At 52.9% G+C, this 21,543-nt stretch overlaps 1 protein-coding gene across 7 annotated transcripts in view; it reads left to right on the forward strand.

Annotated features, from left to right (window-relative positions):
- ARHGAP23 (Rho GTPase activating protein 23) overlaps positions 1-19,802 on the forward strand; it is a 79,863-nt gene extending 60,061 nt beyond the window's left edge. For 6 of the 7 annotated variants that reach the window (XM_070483113.1, XM_044744364.2, XM_070483109.1 and 3 more), the window contains 7 exons: positions 227-300; positions 572-661; positions 1,324-1,449; positions 7,933-7,974; positions 8,475-8,571; positions 10,694-10,725; positions 14,729-19,802. In XM_070483113.1, coding sequence (XP_070339214.1) covers positions 227-300; positions 572-661; positions 1,324-1,449; positions 7,933-7,974; positions 8,475-8,571; positions 10,694-10,725; positions 14,729-15,775 — 1,508 coding nt within the window. In that variant the 3' untranslated portion in view covers positions 15,776-19,802. Of the gene's footprint in view, positions 1-226; positions 301-571; positions 662-1,323; positions 1,450-7,932; positions 7,975-8,474; positions 8,572-8,996; positions 9,020-10,693; positions 10,726-14,728 lie in introns of all 7 variants that reach the window. The other variant, XM_070483112.1, reaches the window with a different exon arrangement.
- The last annotated feature ends 1,741 nt before the right edge of the window (positions 19,803-21,543 follow it).

Consider the following 21,543-nt stretch of genomic DNA (forward strand, 5'->3'; position numbering starts at 1 on the left):
GGGCTACCCCAGGTCAGGTGCACACCTGAGTGCAGCTGTGGTGGGTTTGGTCACGTGAACACAAGGCCATGGAGCCCCCCAAAACTGGAACAGCATGGGTGCAAACCACCAACCTGCCAGCAGGGCCTCCTCAGCCGGCCGGGGCCTTCAGCCTGAAATCAGCCCACTCTGATCGTGGGAGAAGGGCCGCCTCCCACCTCTCTAAGGAGTCTTCCTTGTGTTCTAGACAAATACAACGACTTCATCGAGGCCAATCGCATTGAAGACTCAAGGGAGCGGTTGAAGACGCTGCGGAAGCTGGTAAGGAAAGAGAGACGCACTTGGGCAAAAGGTAGATTGCACTGGAGAGCCCACTGTCCCAGGAGGCCTGGAGTCCAGGGCCACCGATTCCCTGTGACCTTGGAGGAGCCCTTCTCCACTCTGGGCCTCAGTTTCTCCCGTGTACGAGGGGAACGGTCAGAGGGTAGATTCCAGACCCCCTGAGATAGAGCAGTGGGGACCCCTTTAGGGCTTGGTGGGGAGTGGGACAGGCCATCACGCCGGGTCTCATGCCCCTTCTCTCTCCCGCCAGATCCGGGATCTCCCAGGACACTACTATGAAACACTCAAATTCCTCGTGGGCCATCTGAAGACCATTGCTGACCACTCGGAGAAGAACAAGGTGGGTGGGGGCTGCGGCGTGCGGTGTTGGGGAGGGAAGCGGACCGGCATCTTCTCAGCATGTTCTAAGGTCCTCCGGATCAGATCCTCTCAAGCCCCTCTGGGCACAGCATCCTCCTTAAAGGTTGTTCTCTCCGCACCGCACCCGCGCCTGCCAGCCAGTGCTTCTCCCCGGAGAGCCATCTCCTGGGTTTCTGAGGGTCTTCCAGAGGCAGCCAGCCATAGCCCCCTCTGTCTGATGGAAATCTCTCCTCTGATCTAGCTTGAATCCCTTGCATTGCATTTTCCTAATCAAACCTCTGTATCTTATTCTGCAGCAGGGAAAATGAGGGGAGCTGTAGGATTTCTCCCAGTCCTGAAATACCCTTGGAACCTCCAATGGGTCCCCACTCCAGGATCTCCCACTGCTGGCACAGTATGGGTGTGCAGGTTGGGCACTGCCATGGCTGCCAGGCCTGGGGGTGAGTGGGGCTGCAATCTGGCCTGTGCTCTCCTCACCAGGCACCTCCATGCCTGTACAACGGGGTGTCCAGCCCCTAAGTGAGGGACAGATCAGGATGTGGTTGGGACAGGGGCCTGAGGGGCCGGAATGAAGGAGGCCTGGGGACTGGAGTCTGGAGCTCCCAGGGTGTTGACCCTGACCTGCCTCTCTCCCTGGCCCAGATGGAGCCCCGGAATCTGGCCCTGGTCTTCGGGCCGACACTGGTGAGGACGTCCGAGGACAACATGGCGGAGATGGTCACCCACATGCCGGACCGCTACAAGATCGTGGAGACGCTGATCCAGCACGTAAGCAGCGGCCCCAGGCCTAGGCCATGTGCCCTGGGCACCTCGCTCCTGCTCGCCTGGGTGGGTGTGCTCGGGGAAGGGTGAGGAGGCTTCGGAAAATGCTGCCGGAATGGCGAATGCCCTTCGGAAGCAGTAGGCTGCGTGCCGAGGCCAAACAGGAAGGGATCCTACAATCCCTGTGGCTCTGGGCTGTCTCATCCCCAGCAGGAGGATGCGGAGGCCTCTGAGCCTCCAAGTTGTGCGTGAGGGTCAGATGGAGGAGGAAGGTCAGGGAAGGTGCTCTGGGTTGGAGAGTGGAAGGCTTGAATGCAGGGGCGCCATCAGAAGGCGGCCCCCAGGAGAGGTTCCTGGCAGAGCTGAGCAGACGGCTGCAGGGCTGGGGTCAGAGCTCTGCCCTGCTGGCCCCACTGAGGCTTCAGGAGGAAATGGTGACGCCCCGGGTAGGGGGAGGTGGATGGGACAGGGCAGGGCATGGACTGAGGCAGGATCCTGCACTCGGGCTGCGTGTGTTTTGGGCTGGTCCACGTCCCTTCTCATGGCTGCCCGCAGGCGCCAAGAGCCCTGTGTTTCTGAGGATCCTTGTTGTAGGTGACGGGATGAGAAACCAGAGCCGCCAGCAGAGGGCGCAGGAGGCCTTGGTCTTCCAGACCCAAACCCAGGGCAGCACCACTCGCTTCTGGGGCGCTCAGTGGTGTTTTTATGAATCAGAGATTTTCTATTTCCAGATTTTAGTATGGCCTATGGTCTGGCCCACAAAGGAGGGAACCAGACCCCCTCCTGCTAGGAGAAATAAGATTGTCAGCTGGTCCAGGGAAGGGGAGCTTCAGCCTCCCCCACCTCACAGACACTCTAGGAAAGGAAAACCAGGTCATGTCACTCCCATTTTATAGATGAGGAAACGGGCTCAGAGAGGCCAAGTGACTTGCTCAAGGTCACACAGCTAATAAGTGGCAGCCCCAGGATTTTAAGCCACATCTGTCTGGCCAAAGCCTGTGCTTTCCTACCCACCTCCTGGGAGGGCAGACGCCGGTGTCTGTCCTAGAGCCGGCTTTGGAGTAAGGGAGGCTGGCTGGGCTCAGTGAGGGGAGGCAGGGGGGTAGACTCTGGTCGTGATGACTGGCCTTGTCCGCTGGTTTCCTCCCTTCGCTGCGCAGTCGTGGCCCTGAGCCATAGGAGGGAGCATGGAGGCCTGTTCTCATTCTGACATTGGGACCATCAGCCCAGAGGCCACTCCAGAGCTGTCGGGGAGGCCGGGGCTGCCGGGCAGTGTCAGGGACGGACCCTGATGAGGCCTTGGTCTGGGGATGCTTGTCTCTCTTGGAAAAGTTCAGCTCCCCAACCCAACAGGAGCCCCCAAGAGTGTGTGCTTTGGCAGGGGGCGGGGGGCAGTGGAGAAGAGAGGGACACTGGCCCCATGACTCCCAGAGAAGCCCCTGGAAGCCAAGGCCTGTGGTCAGCTGGGGTGTCAGGCAGCCTTCAGGGAAGAGGGAGGCCAAAAGTGTGTCCATGACCCTGCCCCAGGGCCCCTCGGGGGAGTCCCCAGCCAATGGCAACCCCTCCTCTGGCCAGGCGGGCAGGAGGTGGAGCATATCTGTGTCCTTCAGAGGTGTACTCCCAGCACCAAGCCTAGTGCCTGGCATGTAGTGAACACTCAGTGTTTGTTGAATGAATGAATGAATGAATTGCTATTGAGGCTATACCCATCTGGGCTTTCCCACTCAGGGATTCATTCCTGGGAAGGAACTGAGCTGGCGACCCTCCATTCTCTGCCTCCTAGCACTTGAACATCAGTCCTGAGGATTGGCAGGTGAATGAGCCACCTCTCTTGCAGACCCCTTGAGCCTATGCAGCAGAGTCTGCAAGGCTGCATCCAGCCCAGAGGCCCTTTAGCCAGGGACCCATGTAGCCACGAGCCCAGGTTGGACCCGACTAGTGGCCAAGGCTGCTCTGGCTGTGGCTCTGAGCCCCTGGCCAGTCAGGGGACAGCTGGAGTTACTGGGTGACATGACTCCTGCTGGGAGTTCTAGACACAGCCATCACCTGCCTCCCTACCAGGGCCTCCATCATCCGGAGACCCTTGGACAGCAGAGCTGGAGGGGCCTTAAGGCAGCCACACTTGCCCTTGATCAGACAGAGGGTGGAAAGGGAGGTGTGAGGAGGAGCAGGGACCTGGCCAGGGTCGCTCAGCAACATGGTGGCAGAGTGGAGACGAGCAAACTCCGCTGTCCAGCCTCCCAGCAGCAAGTCACCAACCAGCTCACACCGTGTTTGCTGAGTCGGTTGGACCCTGACCATGTCAGGCATTTGTCCATTTATTCGCTCAGCAGGTGTGGTGATACCTGGTGTGTGGACGCTGGGCTCTCCCCCCTCAGCACAGGTGACTGGCGGGGCTGCACACTTCTTTGTAGGAGGCTGTCCTGTGTAGCGTAGGATGCTGAGCAGCATCTTTGGCTAGATGCCAGGAGCACGCCTCCAGCTGAGACCACTGAAAGTGTCTCCAGACGTTGTCAAATGCCTCCTGGCGGGCAGAGTTGCCCTGGTTGAGAACCACCGGTGTAGCAGTTGAGGGCACTGGCCCTCGCTCCACTCCTTATGTTTGCGTGACCTTGGACAAGTTATTTACCCTCTTTGTGCCTCAGTTTCCTCCTCTGTAAAGTGGAGATAATAATAGCACTTACCTCACCGGGTTATTGTGACGGTCACATGAGTTAATCACTGGAATGGTGCCTGGCAGTTAGTGTTACATGAGAGTTAGCTATCCTCGTCGTCGTTGTCATCCTCGTCATCCTCCCGTGCCAGAGACAAATGCAGGTGCTGGGAACCCAGCGATGATGGGACTCAGGCCCTGCTCTGAAGGAGCACTGCCCAGTGAAGACATCACTTCTGCGTGCTCTAGGCGAGGCCCAGGGACGCCCCACAGCAGGACCCAGCCCTGCCCTGGGTGGAGGGCTGTGATGCTCTTCAGGGAGCTCTCGAACTGTCTTAAAAGACCACGAGGAACTTAGCCAGGCAGAGAAGGGAGAAAGCATTCCGGGCAGAGGGAACAGCATGTGCAAAAGCAGGGTGGCCTGAGCTACACAAATTCTTCCAGAGAGCCATGCACCACCAGAAGGTTCCTGTAGCCTTCTAGGTTCCCAGAGCACCCTTATGCACCCTCAAACCTGAGTTAAAGGCTGGCTTTTTAGGGCTCCTTCTGATTAGCCTGTCTCTGGGGACCACACCTTTCAATAATAATAGCTAACATTTATTATATGTTAACGTGTTGTACTAAATGTTTTAAGTACAGTATTTCTTTTTTTCTTTTTTAAGTTGAGATATAATTGACATATAATATTATATTAGTTTTGGGTGTACAACATGATGATTCGATATTTGTATGTTGTGAAATGGTCACCACAATATGTCTAGTTAACGTCTGTCACCGTAAGTGGATACAATTATTTTTTTCTTGTGATGAGAACTTTCAAGATTCACTCTCTCGGCAACTTTCAAATATGCAGTACCGTGTTATTGCCTAGAGTCGCCATGCTGTACATTACATCCCCAGGACTCACTGATTTTATAACTGGAAACTTGTACCTTTTGACTCCCTTCACCCGTTACACCCATCCCCCACCCCCCATCCCTGGCAGCCACCAATCTGTTCTGTGTATCTATGAGATTGGATTTATTTTATCTTTTTAATTTGTTGTTTTTTTTTTTTTTTTTGGTGGAGAAGGTTGGCCCTGAGCTAACATCTGTGCCAATCTTCCTCTATTTTGTATATGGGGCACCTGCCACAGCGTGGCTTGACCAGTGGTGTGTATGTCCATACCTGGGATCCAAACCTGCGAACCCTGGGCCACCGAAGTGGGGTGTGTGAACTTATCCACTACGCCACTGGGCTCGCCCTGATTTCCTTTTTTTTTAGATTCCACATATAAATGAGATCATATGGTATTTGTCTTTCTCTGATTTATTTCACTTAGCATAATGCCCTCAAGGTCCATCCATGTGGTCACAAACGGCAAGATTTCCTTCTTTTCTATGGCTGAATAATATTCCATTGTATATATCCACCACATTTTCTTTATCCATTCATCCATCGATGGACACTTAGGTTGCTTCCATCCATGTCTTGAATATTATGAATAATGCTGCAGTGAATATGGGGGTGGAGCTGTCTTTTTGAGTTAGTGTCTTCATTTTCTTCAGATAAATATCCAAAAGTGGAATTGCTGGATCATATAGTAGTTCTATTTTTAATTTTTTCGGGAACCTCCATACTTGAGGAACCTCCAGAATGGCTGCACCAATTACATTCCTGTCAACAGTGCGCAAGGATTCCCTTTTCTCCACGTCCTTGCCAAAACTTATTATTTCTTGTGGGGTTTTTTTTGGTGAGGAAGATTGGCCCTGAGCTAACATCCGTTGCCAATTTTCCTCTTTTGCTTGAGGAAGATTGTCTCTGAGCTAACATGTGTGCAATCTTCCTCTATATTTTGTATGTGGGATGCTGCCGCAGTGGGGCTTGATGAGCGGTGTGTGGGTTCATGCCCGGGATCCAAACCCGTGAACTCCAGGCTGCTGAAGTGGAGCACATGAACTTAGCCACTACGCCACCGGCCCCTCTTGTCTTTTTGACAATAGCCATACAGTATTTCATTTTAATCCTCCCCACAATTTTCAAAGTAGATACACATATTATGCCCATTTTACAGAGAAGTAAATAGAGAGGTAATCTGCCTCAGGTGAACTTGAGCCCGAGACGACTGACTCCACATCTTGCATTTCTTTCTTATCCTCTCTTACTCTCTTCTCTTCTCTTTCTTGTTTCTCTTCTGTGCCGCTCGTTTGAGTTAATCATGTGCCTGACTGTGATTGATGATAACTGAGGTTCATGCGCGTGGTCACAATCGACCTCGCGAGTCGCCCTGTGCTCCTCACCTGGCTTTGCCTCCTCCACAAGTACCCACTCTAACAGGTTAACACGTGTCCTTCAGTCTGCCTTCTAAATGTACGGATGCCCTTAAATGTCTATAATAGTCTGTGTGTCTGACTTTCGATCGGTGAGCTTAGCTCATTTACTTTATTGTAATTTCTGTACTGTTAGGCCTTATTTCTGCCATCTTAAATGCCATTTTCTTCCTTTTTTAAATGTAATTTTTCTTTTTACCACATTTTCATTTTATTCTCTTTTTTCGGTCTGCTCCACCTTGCTTTTGATGGATTGATTTTTATTTTTCTGATATGAAAATTGTACATGTTCTAAAACCTATACTTATATTTCATTATACAATTATAAAAGCCTATACTCATGTTTAATTTTTGCTATCAATTTCTCGAGCTTGTCAGTGTCAGTGTCCCCCTTCCAGCCCATCTAAAAGCCGAGTACCAAGTATACTGTCCCCTGTCACTGGTTTCTCCCTCTGCATTTGAATTCTAGGTTGTCATGGATATTCTCTGTGTGTTTGCATATATGTGCGTGTGTGTCATTGCTGGTTTGATAACAATGGCCTTTTATATACTATTATCCGTCCTTCTCAGAGCTTGTTGCTCCAGCTGGATTCATTTCTTTACATGCTCACGTGCTCAGTCAAGAGCGTCTTTGGGTAGTAAACTCTCTGATGTCTTAGAATAACTTTAGATCACACTCAAATTTAAATGAGAGTTTAGCAGGGTATAACAATTCCAGGCTCAAAATTCTTTGAAATTTGTAGTCTAGCAACACATTGAAAATATTACTTCCGTGCCTTCTTGTGTCTGTTGCTGCTGAAAGCTCTAGTTACAAACGATACTTGTTCATTTGGAAGCAATCTGTTTTTGTTTTTCAGAAAACTTTTAGAGTTTTATCTTCAAGATTCTCAAATTTCACAAAATATATTTGAGTAGGATTTTTACTTTATTTTCTAGGCTGTTTGGCATTTATGAGAAAACTCTTGCCTGCCTGCCCCTCGGGGAGCCTCTTAACACCGCCCTCCAGGTGCTCCCCTTTTCTGGGCAGGGGCCCGGGGCCCCAGGTGTCCTGTGGAACCCGGACCTGTGGGGTACACTTAGCTGTGGCCCGGCCGCCTGGTTCCTGCAGTGGACCTGGCTGGCACCAGATGGCGCTGCTGCCCCGGCTTCTGGCTGACACTGGGGTGTGAGCCATCATGTGAGCGCTGGACAGCATTTAGCGAAAAACAGGCAAAGAGAGCAGCTGCCCCGAGCTGTCATCAGTCTGTGCCCAAGCCCTCTCTACCTCTAGGCTGCATGCCCTCCGTTTGCTCTCCCCAAGGGTTTCTCATAGTCTGTAGAGTGGGGTTCCAGGCTCCATCACCTCTCTCTGAGACCTCTCTAACAGCCCAGCCAGCCTGAGGTTTGTTGAGAAGAGGGGGAACTCCCTCCTGCCAATCCGGCCCCTGGGTGGGTCCTCTGGACCGAGCAGGGGGTAGCCCGGGTCCCCCTGTCTCCCCTCAGCCCTTCCTATGCTGATTTCATCACTTCCTTTTGTCTCCTCCGCAGTCAGACTGGTTCTTCAGCGATGACGAGGACAAGGGAGAGCGGGTAAGTGAGGCAGAGGGCTGTGGGCGGGGTCTGGTCTGAGGTGGGCCTCATCGCAGGTGTGTGTAGAGGGCAGCAGGCTCCTCCAATCTGATGGGAGACACGATCCTCACCTTCATGAGCCCCTCGTCTGAGGGGGTAGATATGGGCCTTGCCCTGAGGAAACTGAGTCCAGGAACAAAGGCGGTCCTCACCTCCCAGTGTTGTGTGGAGGACGCAGGGCTCAGGAAGGTCCAGTCTGAGGGAGGAGGCACAGCTCAGCTGAGGGAGCAGCTTGAGCCTTCGGGGTTCCATCAAGGTGCTGGGGAAGGCACCGAACAGCCTCATGGGGGACATGTAGGACTTGCCCTCAAGAGTGCCTGACTGGTGAGGGAGACAGTCCCTGTGCTGGCGAGCCCCAGCCTGGAGGAGGGACATGGCCCTGTCTTCAGGGTACTCCACTGTGTGGGGTCCCCAGTCCAGCCATCTGAGGATGTGCTGGCTGACCCTCCTTCTGTTTGCAGACCCCTGTGGATGACAAGGAGCCTCAGTCAGTGCCCAACATCGAGTATCTCCTGCCCAACATTGGCAGGACAGTGCCCCCTGGTGAGCCAGGTTCAGGTGAGTGCAGGGGACTGGGGAGTGGTGGGGGTGGGAGCTGCCTTCCTGAGGGTCCCAGAGGCCTGGCCAGATGCCCAGCTTCCCCGCTCCTGCCCCAGCGGGGCCCTTCCTGCCCCCACCTTGGAGACTGGGCTGTGGCAGGGCCCTTTCCCTCCCTGGGAGGTCCAGCTTGCCTGCGTGTCCGCCTCCTCGTCCGCTCAGCTCCCTCCACCCCGAGCTGGGTAGGAGCTTTGTCCGCCCTCCTTCACTGGTTTCCTTCCTGAGCTTTTTATTTCTCCCGGGCTGTGTCCTTCTGGGCATGTTCCTCTTTTTAATTTTTCTTCCTTTTCTCCTTGCACCCTCTGCCCCTCCTCCCTCTTCTCCCTGTGCTCTCCTCCCGTCCCCTGGATCTGCCCCTTCTCTTCTCCTCCCCGCCCCTCCTCCAGCGGACCTGTTGGAGATTTAAAGGGTACAGTGTGGCATCGCGGCCTCGGTCACTAACAGTGGCGGGTGATTATAAGAAGGCTGGGCAGGCATGAGGGGCAGGCAAAGATGTCGTGGGCTGTGAGGACCTCAGCCTGACATACGAGCTACCCACGCTTGTTAACAGCTTACCCCCACCCCAGCCCCCTCCTGTCCGAGAGCGCTTTCTCAGGTGGAAGGAGGCCCTCGCTGGAGCCAGATCCTTTCCCCTTTCCAGGAAGTCTGGGCACCCTCTGGCTGTCCGCCTGCAGTGGCCCAAACTCTGTGGTCTCTCTCCATGCCGAGCCTGGCCACTTCTGGTTATCTGGGCTGGGGCAGGCCTGGCCATAATGGAACCCAGCCTCTCCAGACACAGTGATGCCCCCCGCTAGAAGCCTCCCTATATCTATAGCTCCTGCCTCAGTTTCCTCCGAGGACTGGCTCTTCCTGCTTCGGAAACCAGAGCGCCTGGTCACTCGGCCCCCAAGGCTTGTTTCCAGGCCTCTGGCCCTCTCATAGCAGAGTAGCCCAGACTCAAAGGAATGGCTGGTCCCTTCTTGGCTCAAGCCACTAACTCCTCCCACCCTGTGGGTGACCCGCCCTTGGTATTTTGACCGCTCCTGTCTGACAGAGGCGTACCACAGCACCCCTAGTTGCAAGAGTCATGCTCAGGGAGGGGGCCTGAGGCTATGGCGGGTGGGAATGGCAGAGAGGAGCCCCCTGTCTCTTCTAATCACCTGCCGCCGCTCCCCGCCCCGTGTGTGTTGCTGTGTGGTCAGCTGTCCGCTCTGCTCACCGTGTGTGGGGGAGGGCTGGGGAGGAGGCGTCTAACTTGCTTGCGGCAGAGTGTGGATTAAACGCACCGCCCACTGCCCCGCCCGCCCTGGGAGGTCCTTGGATCTGCCTGCCCTCTCCCCAGTCCTGGGGAGGACACTGCCAGGACTTGTTTCTGGTTCCTTCTCCACCCCAATGCTATTAGGGGAGTGGGACTCAAGTCCCACTGATGTAATGATTTTACTCCCCTCCGTAACTGAGGTAGTAAACCAGGGCCCGGCCGCATAAGGGCAGATTGGCTGCTGGTCTGGAGGTGGAGCCTATCGAGGCTCCAATCGCCAGCGCACTCTGCCTCCTGTGTCCCGCCCACTTCACGCTGCCCCTGTACACCATCATTTCCCTGGTTCCCTCTTCCTTCTCTCACTTCCTTCCTGGAAGTGGGGAGGGTAAGGGTGGATGTAGGGCCTCCACCTCTCTATGCACTGTGTGGTCTCCATTCCTCCAGAGCATCTGTGATTTGCTGTGTTTCATTGTTGTGGTTTCCGTGGACTGCATCTGATATTTGGCATTTTCTCTCCAGCGCTTCAGTGTCACAGGGACAGGAGGGGAGGGGAGAGGAACTAGGCTCAGAGAAATGCCCCACCCCTTGCCCTTAACCCTGGGCAAATGAGGGTCCAGTGCTTGGCAGCCTGATGTCAATTCCTGTCGTAAAAGGAAGCGGTGATTGACATCATTCTCTGCTCCATCCTTATCCCAGAGGAAATGACATCAGAGGCCATCACACTCCCGGGGCCTGGGGACATCTCAGGTTTCTGAAGCCTTTGAGGAGAGGGAATTGTGTTCACAAGACTCAGCCTTCTCTTGCCTCAATCCAACTTTCAGTTTTCTTTCTGTCTCTCACCAACAGATTCTACCACCTGTAGTTCAGCCAAGTCCAAGGTAAGTGCCAAGGCAGTTCTGAAGGCTTTGTCCCTCTGCAAGCCGGCCCACTTTGCTTTCTGGTCAAGGGAATTGGGAGAATTGTGACTGGAGCCTGAGGAAAGTTGAGGGTCACTGGGAAGGAAGGTGGAAAGTACTGAGTGTCCAAGGTAGGCTGAGAAGTTGCCCGCCCTCGCAGTGCTTGGTGAACCATCTTGTGTGGTAGAAGGATCTGGCCTGGGAGTTAGGTGGTTGGGAGGCAGTGTTTCCCAGTGGTTAGAAGTACAGACAGTCCTGGGTCTGAGTCCTGGCTCCACCACTTAGGAGCTTTGGGACATTGGGCAAGTTATGTAGCCTTTTTTTTGCTGAGGAAGATCGGCCCTGAGCTAACATCTGTGGCCAATCTTCCTCTTTTTGCTTGAGGAAGATTCACCCCTAGCCAACATCTATGGCCAGTCTTCCTCTATTTTGCATATGGGTCGCCGCCACAGCATGGCTGACGAGTGGTGTAGGTCTGTGCCTGGGAACCGAACCTGGGCCGCCAAAGCACAGTGTGCCGAACTTAACCACTATACCACTGGACTGGCCCCTGTGATCTCTTTCTGATACTCAGCTTCCTGATCTGTAAATGATGACAATATTTATCCCTGTAAATGGGGTTAATAACAAATATGTCTGATACAATAACTATCCTTTAAGGTCTTTGGAGAGCCCAAAGCAAGCAGAAGGAAGGAAATAATAAAGATTAGAGCAGAAATCAATGAAATTGAAAACAACTGAGAAAACCAATGAAACCAAAGCTGGTTCTTTGAACCAGGTCTCACAGCCAGCTCAGTGCCTGCTCTGGAGCCTGCCCTCTGAGACAGAATCCGTTAGGCAAGGATGCCTGCCCCAGGTGGACCCTGCCCAGCTGTTAGCCTAGAGCTTGGTGGCCATTCAAGCTGTGATCACAAAATACCATAGGCTGGGGGCTTAAACAGAAATGTGTTTTCTCACGGTTCTGAGTCTGGAAGTCCAAGAGCAAGGTGCAGGCATGGCCGGGTTCTGGTGAGGGCTCTCTTCCTGGCGTGTAGATGGCTGCCTTCTCCCTGTGTCCTCAGGAGGCTAAGAGCGAGCGATGGAGAGAGCAAGCTCTCTGGCGTCTCTCCCTGTGAGAGCACTAATACCAGCGTGTTATGGCCCCACCCTTAGGACCTCATCTGAACTGCATCACCTCCCAAAGACCCCGTCTCCAAATACTGTCGCATTGGGGGTTGGTGCTTCAGCATAGGAATTGGGGGGGATACAATTCTGTCCATAGTAGTGGGTGAAATCAGCTAAACTTTGGCTGACAGAACTGGGCTTATTTCTGTCTGGGTCTCTAAGCACAGGCCAGGTCCCAGCGAGACCAGTGTGCCTGACACGGAGCGGGTGCTCATTATGTCAGCTGAATGCACTGGACAGAAAGAAAGAAGGCTGCTCTAGTCTGGTGCCGAGGTCCCCTGTAACCTCTCCATAGAGCCTCTGCCTGCACACCTCTGGTGATGGGGAGCTCACTCCATCAAGAGACTGCTATGGCAGAGAGCAAGTTCATTATAGTGACCTGAGTCACTCTCCACGCATTGCTCCTGCCAGCCCCCAGGTTTCCCATAGCCTCTCTCTTGACCTTTATGTGAATCTCCTGACCTCTGCCTTCCCTGCGAGTGACCGTTCCGACCTCCTTGCTTCTGTAACTCGCCAGGCTGAGAGGGTAATGATCATATGGTCCACTGGCCTCTCAGCTCTCTCAGAGAGCACTGGCCAGGGGAGAAAGCAGCACTGGCCACCCTGGGCCTCAGGTTGGCCGTCACAGTGCTGCAGTGTCGCATGACTCCAGGGGCAGCCATGGCCCAGGAGCCACATGCCTGTGAATCCCGAATCCCTGATGTGCCTGGCTTTCTCAGAACTAACTGATGTGAGAGAGGGTGTGCAGGATGCGGTGGCCACACAAGGCATCTCTGTGACTCCTCCATTATTACACTGTGGCAGAAACAGGAGGTGGCCTGTGAGAAGGAGTCGAAGGGCAGGTCATTCCAGCCCCACACAGGGACCCATCCCAGCATCCGCTTCTCCAAGGCTGTCTAAGCTGAGGGGACTCCATTCCCCAGTGGTGCGTTCACTTTGCGTTTATGGAGCACCCGTTATGGGCCAGCCCTGTGCTAGGAGGCCTGGAGGCAGACATGGAGAAGCACAGACCTTGCTCTCAAGAACTGAGAGTCCGATATAGATGGTGTGGAAACAAAGCTATTGTGATGTGAGCAGGGCCGGTGTCGGTATGTTTTCAGAGGGCTGTGGGAACTGGGAAGGGATCGCCCAGCTCGGCCCAAGGGAGGGCTAGGAGGCTGCTGCGCAGAGGCTACTGGGTTTGAGCTGGGCCCAGTAGGAGGAGTAGGAGCTCAGCCAGCAAATAGGGCAGCGGAGACCACGGGCTGCCAACATTAAAGTGCAAATAATATCAAGGGAAGGGCTGGTGGGCCAGCATGGCCAGAGGGGAGGCTGTGCTGGGGTTGGGGTCAGGGCAGGGAGGGTGCTAGGCTGGGAGAGCTGGGACAGGTGGTGAAGGGCCCTGTGTCTGTGCTTTCTCCTAGTGGGGGTGGGTCCTGCAGAGTCCAGAGGTGAGCAGGGTGCTGTCTTGCCTTGGAAGGACTGACTGTTCTGGAGGAGGGAGGTCGGGGGTGAGGCAAGGGTGGAGGCAGGGAGTCCTGTTAGGAGAAGGCAGAAAGGCCCAGAAAAGGCAGACTGAGGGCCTGAAGGGAGGATGATGAGGATGAGCTGGCTTTGGGAGTTGTTTCTGAAGAATGGAGAAGAGAGAAGGTGGGGCAGGGGTAGGGAGCATAATGTGGCCCCAGATGGGTGAGTTCAGGTGCCTGCCCACAGCCTGGCAGAGAGGGATTCACAGCTGGAAGAAGAGTTCTTTCTGGAACCCACGAGATGGAGAGTTTGGTGTTGGACAGGGCAGCCTCGGGAAAAGGAGCCTTCAGAACGGTATTTCCCAGGGAACCTGAGCAGAGAGAAGAGAAAGGGGCTGAGACGGCGCCCTGGGAACAGGCTTCTTAAGGGGGAAGAAGAGCCCCCCAGAGGCAGAGGAGAGGCCGGAAAGGAAGGACTAAAATACCGGGTTGGAGGAGGCAGTGATGGGGGCGTGGGCTCCGCTGGAGACTGTGGAAGGCCAGGACCAACCCCCCCCCCCCCCCCACGGGGCTTAGCAGTGAGAACAGCAGCAGGACGCTGCCCAGCTTGGGGTTGGAAATCACAATTTGGGAGCAGCTTCAGTCCAAACCATCAGACTGTGCAGGCTCCTTTGGCCACTTTGGCAGCAGAGCTGGCGGTTGGATTGATCTGGGGTGGGGGGCTGGGGGCTTGGCTGAAATGCATGGCAGTGGGAAGTGATGGGAAAGGCCAGTGAACTTGGGCAGGTTGCCCTGGAGAGGCCTGTAGGTACTGGGGTGGAAATGCAGGTTTCCAGGTGGGAGTGAGTGGAGCTGGGGGTGGGGGCAGGAGCTGGGGTCAGAGAAGGGTCCCTGCCAGGCTCTGGTGATTACAGCCCTGGATGGTATATGTGAAATGGGTTCACGCTGTCAAGGGTTTTTCACAGTTGAGAGATTATTATCACCAGAGCTGTGTCTAAAGGGTTTACCTAGCGCTGGATATGAAGAGCGGAGTGGAAGTAGGGGTGGGGGAGGTGGGAGACCAGCCCCAGTTTACAGGAAAGAGCAGAGAGTCCGGATTAAGACCAGAGGGGCGCCAGGAGTCTTCAGGATTGGGAGGCGGCCGCAGGAGGAGTCTCTAGAGTGGAGAGTGACACTCCAGCTGGGACGGTGGTCGGAGGGAAACAGCCGGTGGCGTGCTGGGCTGTCTTGGACCTGCTGAGATCCGGTGCTATGGTGTGGGGGTGTCCGGGTGGGAACGCGGACGGCGCTGAGGCCCTCCTGCCTGGGGCTGGGAAAGAGGGCGGCGCTAGCGCAGGTCTGGGCGCCTCTTGCATACGGACCTGTCTCCCGCACAGGGCTCGTGGGCCCCCAAGAAGGAGCCGTACGCCCGGGAGATGCTGGCGATCTCCTTCATCTCGGCCGTCAACCGCAAGCGGAAGAAGCGGCGGGAGGCGCGGGGGCTGGGCAGCAGCACCGACGACGACTCGGAGCATGAGGCGCACAAGCCCGAGGCGGTGGCGCCGGCGCCAGGGGCCCAGAACCAGCCGGAGGGGCAGCTGCCCGGCGCTGCTGTCCCCGAGGCCCCCGGGCGCCTCAGCCCCCCGGCGGCGCCGGAGGAGCGGCCGGCCGCGGACACGCGCTCCATCGTCTCGGGCTACTCCACCCTGTCCACCATGGACCGCAGCGTGTGCTCGGGCGCCGGGGGCCGGCGGGCGGGCGCGGGGGACGAGGCGGACGACGAGCGCAGCGAGCTGAGCCACGTGGAGACGGACACCGAGGGCGGCGCGGGGCCCGGGGGGCGCCCGGCGCGCCGGCCCTCCTTCAGCTCGCACCACCTGATGCCCTGCGACACCCTGGCGCGCCGCCGCCTGTCCCGGAGCCGCCCGGACGGCGAGGGCGCGGGCGCGGGCGCGGCCCGGGGCGGTCCCCGCGCCGCCGAGCTGCCCGGCTCGGCCTCGTCCAGCAGCCAGGAGTCACTGCGCCCCCCGGTGGCCGCGGCGGTGGCGGCGCTGGGCTCGCGGCCCTCGCGCATCGAGGCGCTGCGGCTGCGCCTCCGCGGCACCGCCGACGACATGCTCGCCGTGCGCCTGCGGCGGCCGCTCTCGCCCGAGACGCGGCGGCGCCGGAGCAGCTGGCGCCGCCACACGGTAGTGGTGCAGAGCCCGCTGACCGACCTCAACTTCAACGAATGGAAGGAGCTGGGCGGAGGGGGCCCCCCGGAGCCCGCGGGCCCTCGGGCGCACAGTGACAACAAGGACTCGGGCCTCAGCAGCCTGGAGTCCACCAAGGCGCGGGCGCCGTCTTCCACGGCCTCGCTGCCAGCCGCGCCCGGCGACCCGGGGCCCTTGCAGAGCCAGCCCCCACGCCGCTCGGCCGCCTCCCGCCTCCATCAGTGTCTGTGACCAGCACCTCGCCCCCGCGCCGCTCGCCCGTCACCCAGAGCCCCTTTGGAAACGGGAGTCTTTTTTGACTTGCACCCCTCTTCTGTGGCCCTGAGTGCATCCGGGCGGAAGTGGAAGGGCGCTGGGGCCCTGTCTCTAGTTTGGGTGCTGGAATTGGTAGGGGTGGACAGAGGAGAAAGCCTGGGGGACAAAGAGTGTGAATGGGAGGGACGAAGCTCCGGAGGTGAGGAGGGGGATAGGCTGCTGGGGCTCTGCGCAGCTGCTGGAGGTCTCTGTTCCCTGGATAGGTGAGAGTGTGCCCTTCTGGGCCTTTCTGTGTCTGCACTTAGGGACCTTTGTCAGCCACGGGGTGTGGATAGGGAACCCCCAAGTCTCAGACTAAAGGAAAGACACTGAGTGATGCTGGCTTTTCGCTCCTTTCCTCTGCAAACCCCCCCCCCCCTTAGCTCCTAGCAAAGAGAGGGGGGTTGTGTCTGTATGTCTGGGGAGAGGAGATGTAGGGTGGTGGGGTCTTGGGTGGGGGTGGGGGGTTTGTGTGTGTGTGCGTGCGTGTGTGTGTGGTTACTGTCCAAAGGTTTTTCCAGTAGCAGCTTCTGCCACTCCTCCCCCCTTCATCCGCTCCCACCACCAGGGCTCCCTGCCTTCGGTGCACACAGGGATCCAGGCCCCCTGCTGCTTGTCAGAGCCAGAGAAGGGGCTGGAGCCACTCCCCAGAGGCAGGACTGAGACTCTCACCAGGGCCACTCCCTTGCCCCCCAACTTTTGCCAACTTCTAAATCACCCCCCCGAGCGCTTTGACCACGGGGAGCTGCCCGTTCCCCAGACAGTTTGCGGAGGGTCCAGGGCGCCCCCTGCGAGACCTCCCTTGCCCTTCTTTTTGTTCTTCCAGCTGTGCCTGCTTCTTCCACAACTCAGGCACACAGACCCGCGCCTTCTTCCCTTTAGGAGGGAGCGTAATAAGACATCCCTGGTCTCTCTCTCTCACACACACGTGCACACACGCACCGACTTACGGATTTATGGGGTCTGAGCTGGGCCGTTCCTCCAGAATGGGCGGGACCCAGCCCTCTCTTCTCCCCACACGGTGTAAATAGACCTCAGATCACCCACACACGCCCTCGCTCATTCCAGGGAAGCCCAGGTGGGGTGGCGAAGCCCACTGGCACGTCTATCAGTCCTCTTGTTTTATGCAAAGATTTGCTGTAAAGTAGATTTCTCTCTCCTCCCTCCCCTGTCCTTTTATTGTAAATATTGTCTCTAAATGTGTAACATATTATAAAGAATTTATAAGGATTTTTAAAGATGTTTTGCTCATTTAAAAAAGTGTTGTAACAGTGTTGGGTAAGCCTCCGGCCCCACGTCCGCATGTCTCCTTTCACTGTGTCCTTGACACACCTCTCTAGGCGACAACTAAGATTTCCTGCTTCTGAACAGTCCTGTCTTAAAAGTATAGTCTATATCTTGGAAATAAATGGCCTTCCTTGAGGCACAACTCAGCTGTCTCGCTTGTTTTGGAGGGAGGAGAGGGCCAGAGCGGGGCTGGCTGGGGGGAGAGTGAGGTACCTGGCCCGCGGAAGGAGGGCGGTGGGGGCTGGACCAGACGGTGGCAGAGTGGAGGCAAACCTCCCTCTCCTGGCGGCTGTGTCGGTGTCCGGGGAGACTGATGTCAGCAGACACAGGCATAGAATAGAAGACGCAAGGATGGCGACCCTCATTGCTGCGGGAGGTTTCCGTGCACCTGCTCTCTCTGTTCCTGTGGAGGCCAGGCAGGAGCACAGGCACCTTCCTTCTCAGGCCTGCCTGGACCTGCGGGATGGTCCAGAGGTGCTTCCCAGCAGACAGGATGTTTGGGCAGGCCCAGGCCACTGATGGGGCCCATCCTGGCCGGCTGTCATAGGCACTCTGGGCCCAGACAGTATCCTAAGAGGACAGAATGGCTTTAGACCTTTGTCTTATTCACATGTGTCCGCTTACAGGGGCTGGGCTGCCCGCTATGTCATGGCTCTATAGTTGCCCCTGCCAGCTTCCAGGCTGCCTCCCCTGAGCCTAGTACCCATGTATAGGAAAATCAGGTGAGAGTCATCAAAGAGAACCTAGGGAGGAGCCGTGGAGCTAGGAAGAGCGTAGCTGCTCACTGAATCCCCTTCCTCTACCTGCCCCCCAACCATAGGTTGTTTTTTTTGGGCAAATGAGCTAAGAGCTAGTGTTACTCTGGGCTCACACCAGCCCCAAGGGTTTTATGTGTCTTAAGACAATCCCCCAATACTTTTGAGCTCTGCATCATTATCTCCATTTTATATATGAGGAAACTAAGACACAGAGAGGTGACGTTACTTGTCCACTGTCACACAGCTAGTAAGTGGTGGAGTCAGGATAAATCCAAGCCCAAAGAAAGGACTTAAGGACAGGGTTACCTGCCCACTGGCCCACCTTCTCCAGGCTGTAGTAGGCTTTGGATGAGAATAGAGATTTTGATCCTGTGCTCTCCTTCAAAAATAAAGGAGAACTGAAGACATCTCCATTAAAGAAAAAGAGAATTTGTCATTAATACACCTGCCCTATAAGAAATACCAAAGGGAGTCCCGCAGGCTGAAATGAAAGTACGCTAGATGGTAACTTGAATTCACAAAGAAAGAAAGAACACCCATAAAGATAACTACATAGATATTATGAAAGACAGTATAAACATTTTTATTTGTAATTTTTTTCTTTTTTGCCTCTCTTTGTGTTTCAAAGGCAACTGCATAAAGCAATAATTACAAAACTGTGTTGATGGGCTTATAATGTATAAAGGTGAAATTTGTATGACAATAATAGTACAAAGGAGTGAGGAGAGAATGGAGCTATATTGAAATAAAGTTTTTGTGTACTATTAAAATTAGGTTAGTATTAATCTAAACTATATTGTTTTAAGTTAAGATGCTAATTGTAATCCCCAGGGCAACCACTAAGAATATAACTTAAAAAATATTGTAAATGAAACAAAAAGGGAATGAAAAAGATACACTAGAAAATATCTATTTTACACAAAAGAAAGCAGGAATCAAGGAATAGAGGAACAAAATAACCATAAGACATATGAAAAAAAATAGCAGACATAAATCCTACCTTAGTAATTACATTGAATGTGAATGGAATAAACACCCCAATCAAAAGGTAGAGATTGGCAGAACAGCTTAAAAAATATGATCTGACTGCATGCAGCTTACAAGAAATTTACTTTAGATTCAAAAACACAAAAAGGTTAAAAGTAAAAGGATGGAAAAAGATACCATGCAAAGAGTTACCAAAAGAGAGATAGAGTGGCTATACAGTATGAGATAAAATAACTTTAAAGACAAAAATTGTTACTAGAGATGAGAAGGACATTTTATAATGATGAAAGGGTCAATCTATCAAGAAGATAAAATGATTATAACTATGTATGCTTCTAACAACAAAACCTGAAGCAAAAACTAACAGAATTGAAGGGAGAGTAGGCAATTCAACACAATAGCTGCAGATCTACACTTTCAATAATGGACATGGGGCTGGCCCCATGGCCAAATGGTTAAGTCCACACGCTCCACTTCGGTGGCCCAGGATTTCACCCGTTCAGATCCTGGGTGTGGACATGGCACCATTCATCAGGCCATGCTGAGGCAGTGTCCCACATAGCAGAGCCAGAAGGACCTACACCTAGAATGTACAACTATGCACTGGGGGACTTTGGGGAGAAGAAGAAGAAGAAAAGAAAAAGAAGATTGGCAACAGATGTTAGCTCACATGCCGATCTTTAGGGAAAAATAATGGACAGGACGACTAGGCAGAAGATCAACAAAAAAGTAGAAAACTTGAACAACACTGTAAACCAACTAGACCTAACAGATATCTAACAGATATCCAAGAAAGACCGCACCCAACAGCAGCAGAATACACATTTTCTCAAGTGCACGTGGAACATTCTCCAGGATAGACCATATGCTAGACCATAAAACAAGCCTCAATAAATTTTAAAGGATTGAAATCATACAAAGTTTGTTCTCCAACCACAAAGAAATTAAATTAGAAATTAACAGCAGAAGAAATTTTGGGAAGTTCATGAATATGTAGGAGTATAGAAGCATACTTCTAAGTAACCAATGAGTCAAAGAAGAAATCACAGAAGAAGTTAGACACTCCTTAAGATGAATGAAAGCAAAACCACAACGTATCAAAGCTTATGGGATGCAGCTAAAGCAGTGCTTAGAGGAAAATTTATAGCTGTAAATGTCTATTGGAAAAGAAAGAAGATTTCAGATCGATAACTTAAACTTTCACCTTAAGAAACTAGAAATAGAAAAGCAAACTAAACCCAAAGCAAGCCAAAGGAAGCAAATAATGAAGAGAAGAGTGGAAATAAATGAAATAGAAAATAGCGAAAATTTAATAAGACTAAAAGTTTTTTCTTGGGAAAGACCAACAAAATTGACAAATATTTAGTTAGAGTGACCAATAAAAAAAGAGAGCTAAATATTTGTCAATTTTGTTGGTCTTTTCCAAGAACCAAGTTTTATTTTTATTAATTTTATTAATTTCTAAATTAATTTTGTCTTTTTTTAATATTTTTGTGGGTCATTATGTAAATGTAAACCACAGCCACAATGAGATACCACTTAATACCTGCTAGGATGGCTTAAATCAAGAAAATAGAAAATACAAGTGTTGCTGAGGATCTTGAGAAATAAGAACCCTTGTAAGAACGTAAAATAGTACAACTGCTGTGGAAAACAGTTTGACAGTTCCCCAAAAAGTTAAACAGAGTTACCACATGACCCAGAAATTCCACTCCTAGGTATCTACCCAAAAGAAATGAAGACATATGTCCACACAAAAACATGTATATGAGTGTTTATAGCAGCATATTCATAACAGCCAAAAGGTGGAAACAGCCCAAATGTCCATAAATGGATAAATAAATCATTGTATTTGTTTATTTGTTCATCTACAATGAAATATTATTCAGCCACAAAAAGGAACAAAGTACCGATGTGTGTTACAACTTGGATGATCCTCAAAAAATATGCTAAGTGAGAAGCCAGACACAGAAGGTCACATATGATTCCTTTTGTGTGATATATATACAGAGTTGGCAAAACCATAGCGACAGATTAGAGGTTACCAGGGGATGGGGTGGGGGTGGGAATGGAAAGTGATTGCTTAATGGGTATGAGGTGTTTTTATGGGATGATGACAAAGTTTTGAAACTAGAGAGAGCTGGTAGTTGCACGACATTGTGAATACCCTAAATACCACTGAAACGTATACTTTAAAATGGTTAATTAATTGCATGTTATGTGAATTTAATCTCAAATTTTTTCTAAACATTTTTTTTGAGGAGGATTAGCCCTGAGCTAACATCTGCCACCAATCCTCCTCTTTTTTGCTGAGGAAGACTGGCCCTGAGCTAACATCCATGCCCATTTTCCTCCACTGTATGTGTGGGACGCCACCGCAGCATGGCTTGCCAAGCGGTGCATGGGTCAGCACCTGGGATCTGAACCGGCAAATGCCAGGCTCCCGAAGCAGAATGTGCAAACTTAACTGCTGCACCACTGGGCTGGCCCCTCGAATTTTTAAAATTTAAATTACATATACTCCTAAGTATAGATTGTATTAGAAATTGAAATGAATAATAAATTTGGAATAATTTTGGAAGATCTTTTTTTAAAAAAAAGAAAATCTCAGTGGGAATGTAAATTGGTACAGTCACTATGGATAACAGTATGGAGGTTCCTCAAAAAATTAAA

This window comes from Equus asinus, chromosome 13, assembly GCF_041296235.1.
Source record: "Equus asinus isolate D_3611 breed Donkey chromosome 13, EquAss-T2T_v2, whole genome shotgun sequence".
Lineage (NCBI taxonomy): Eukaryota > Metazoa > Chordata > Mammalia > Perissodactyla > Equidae > Equus > Equus asinus.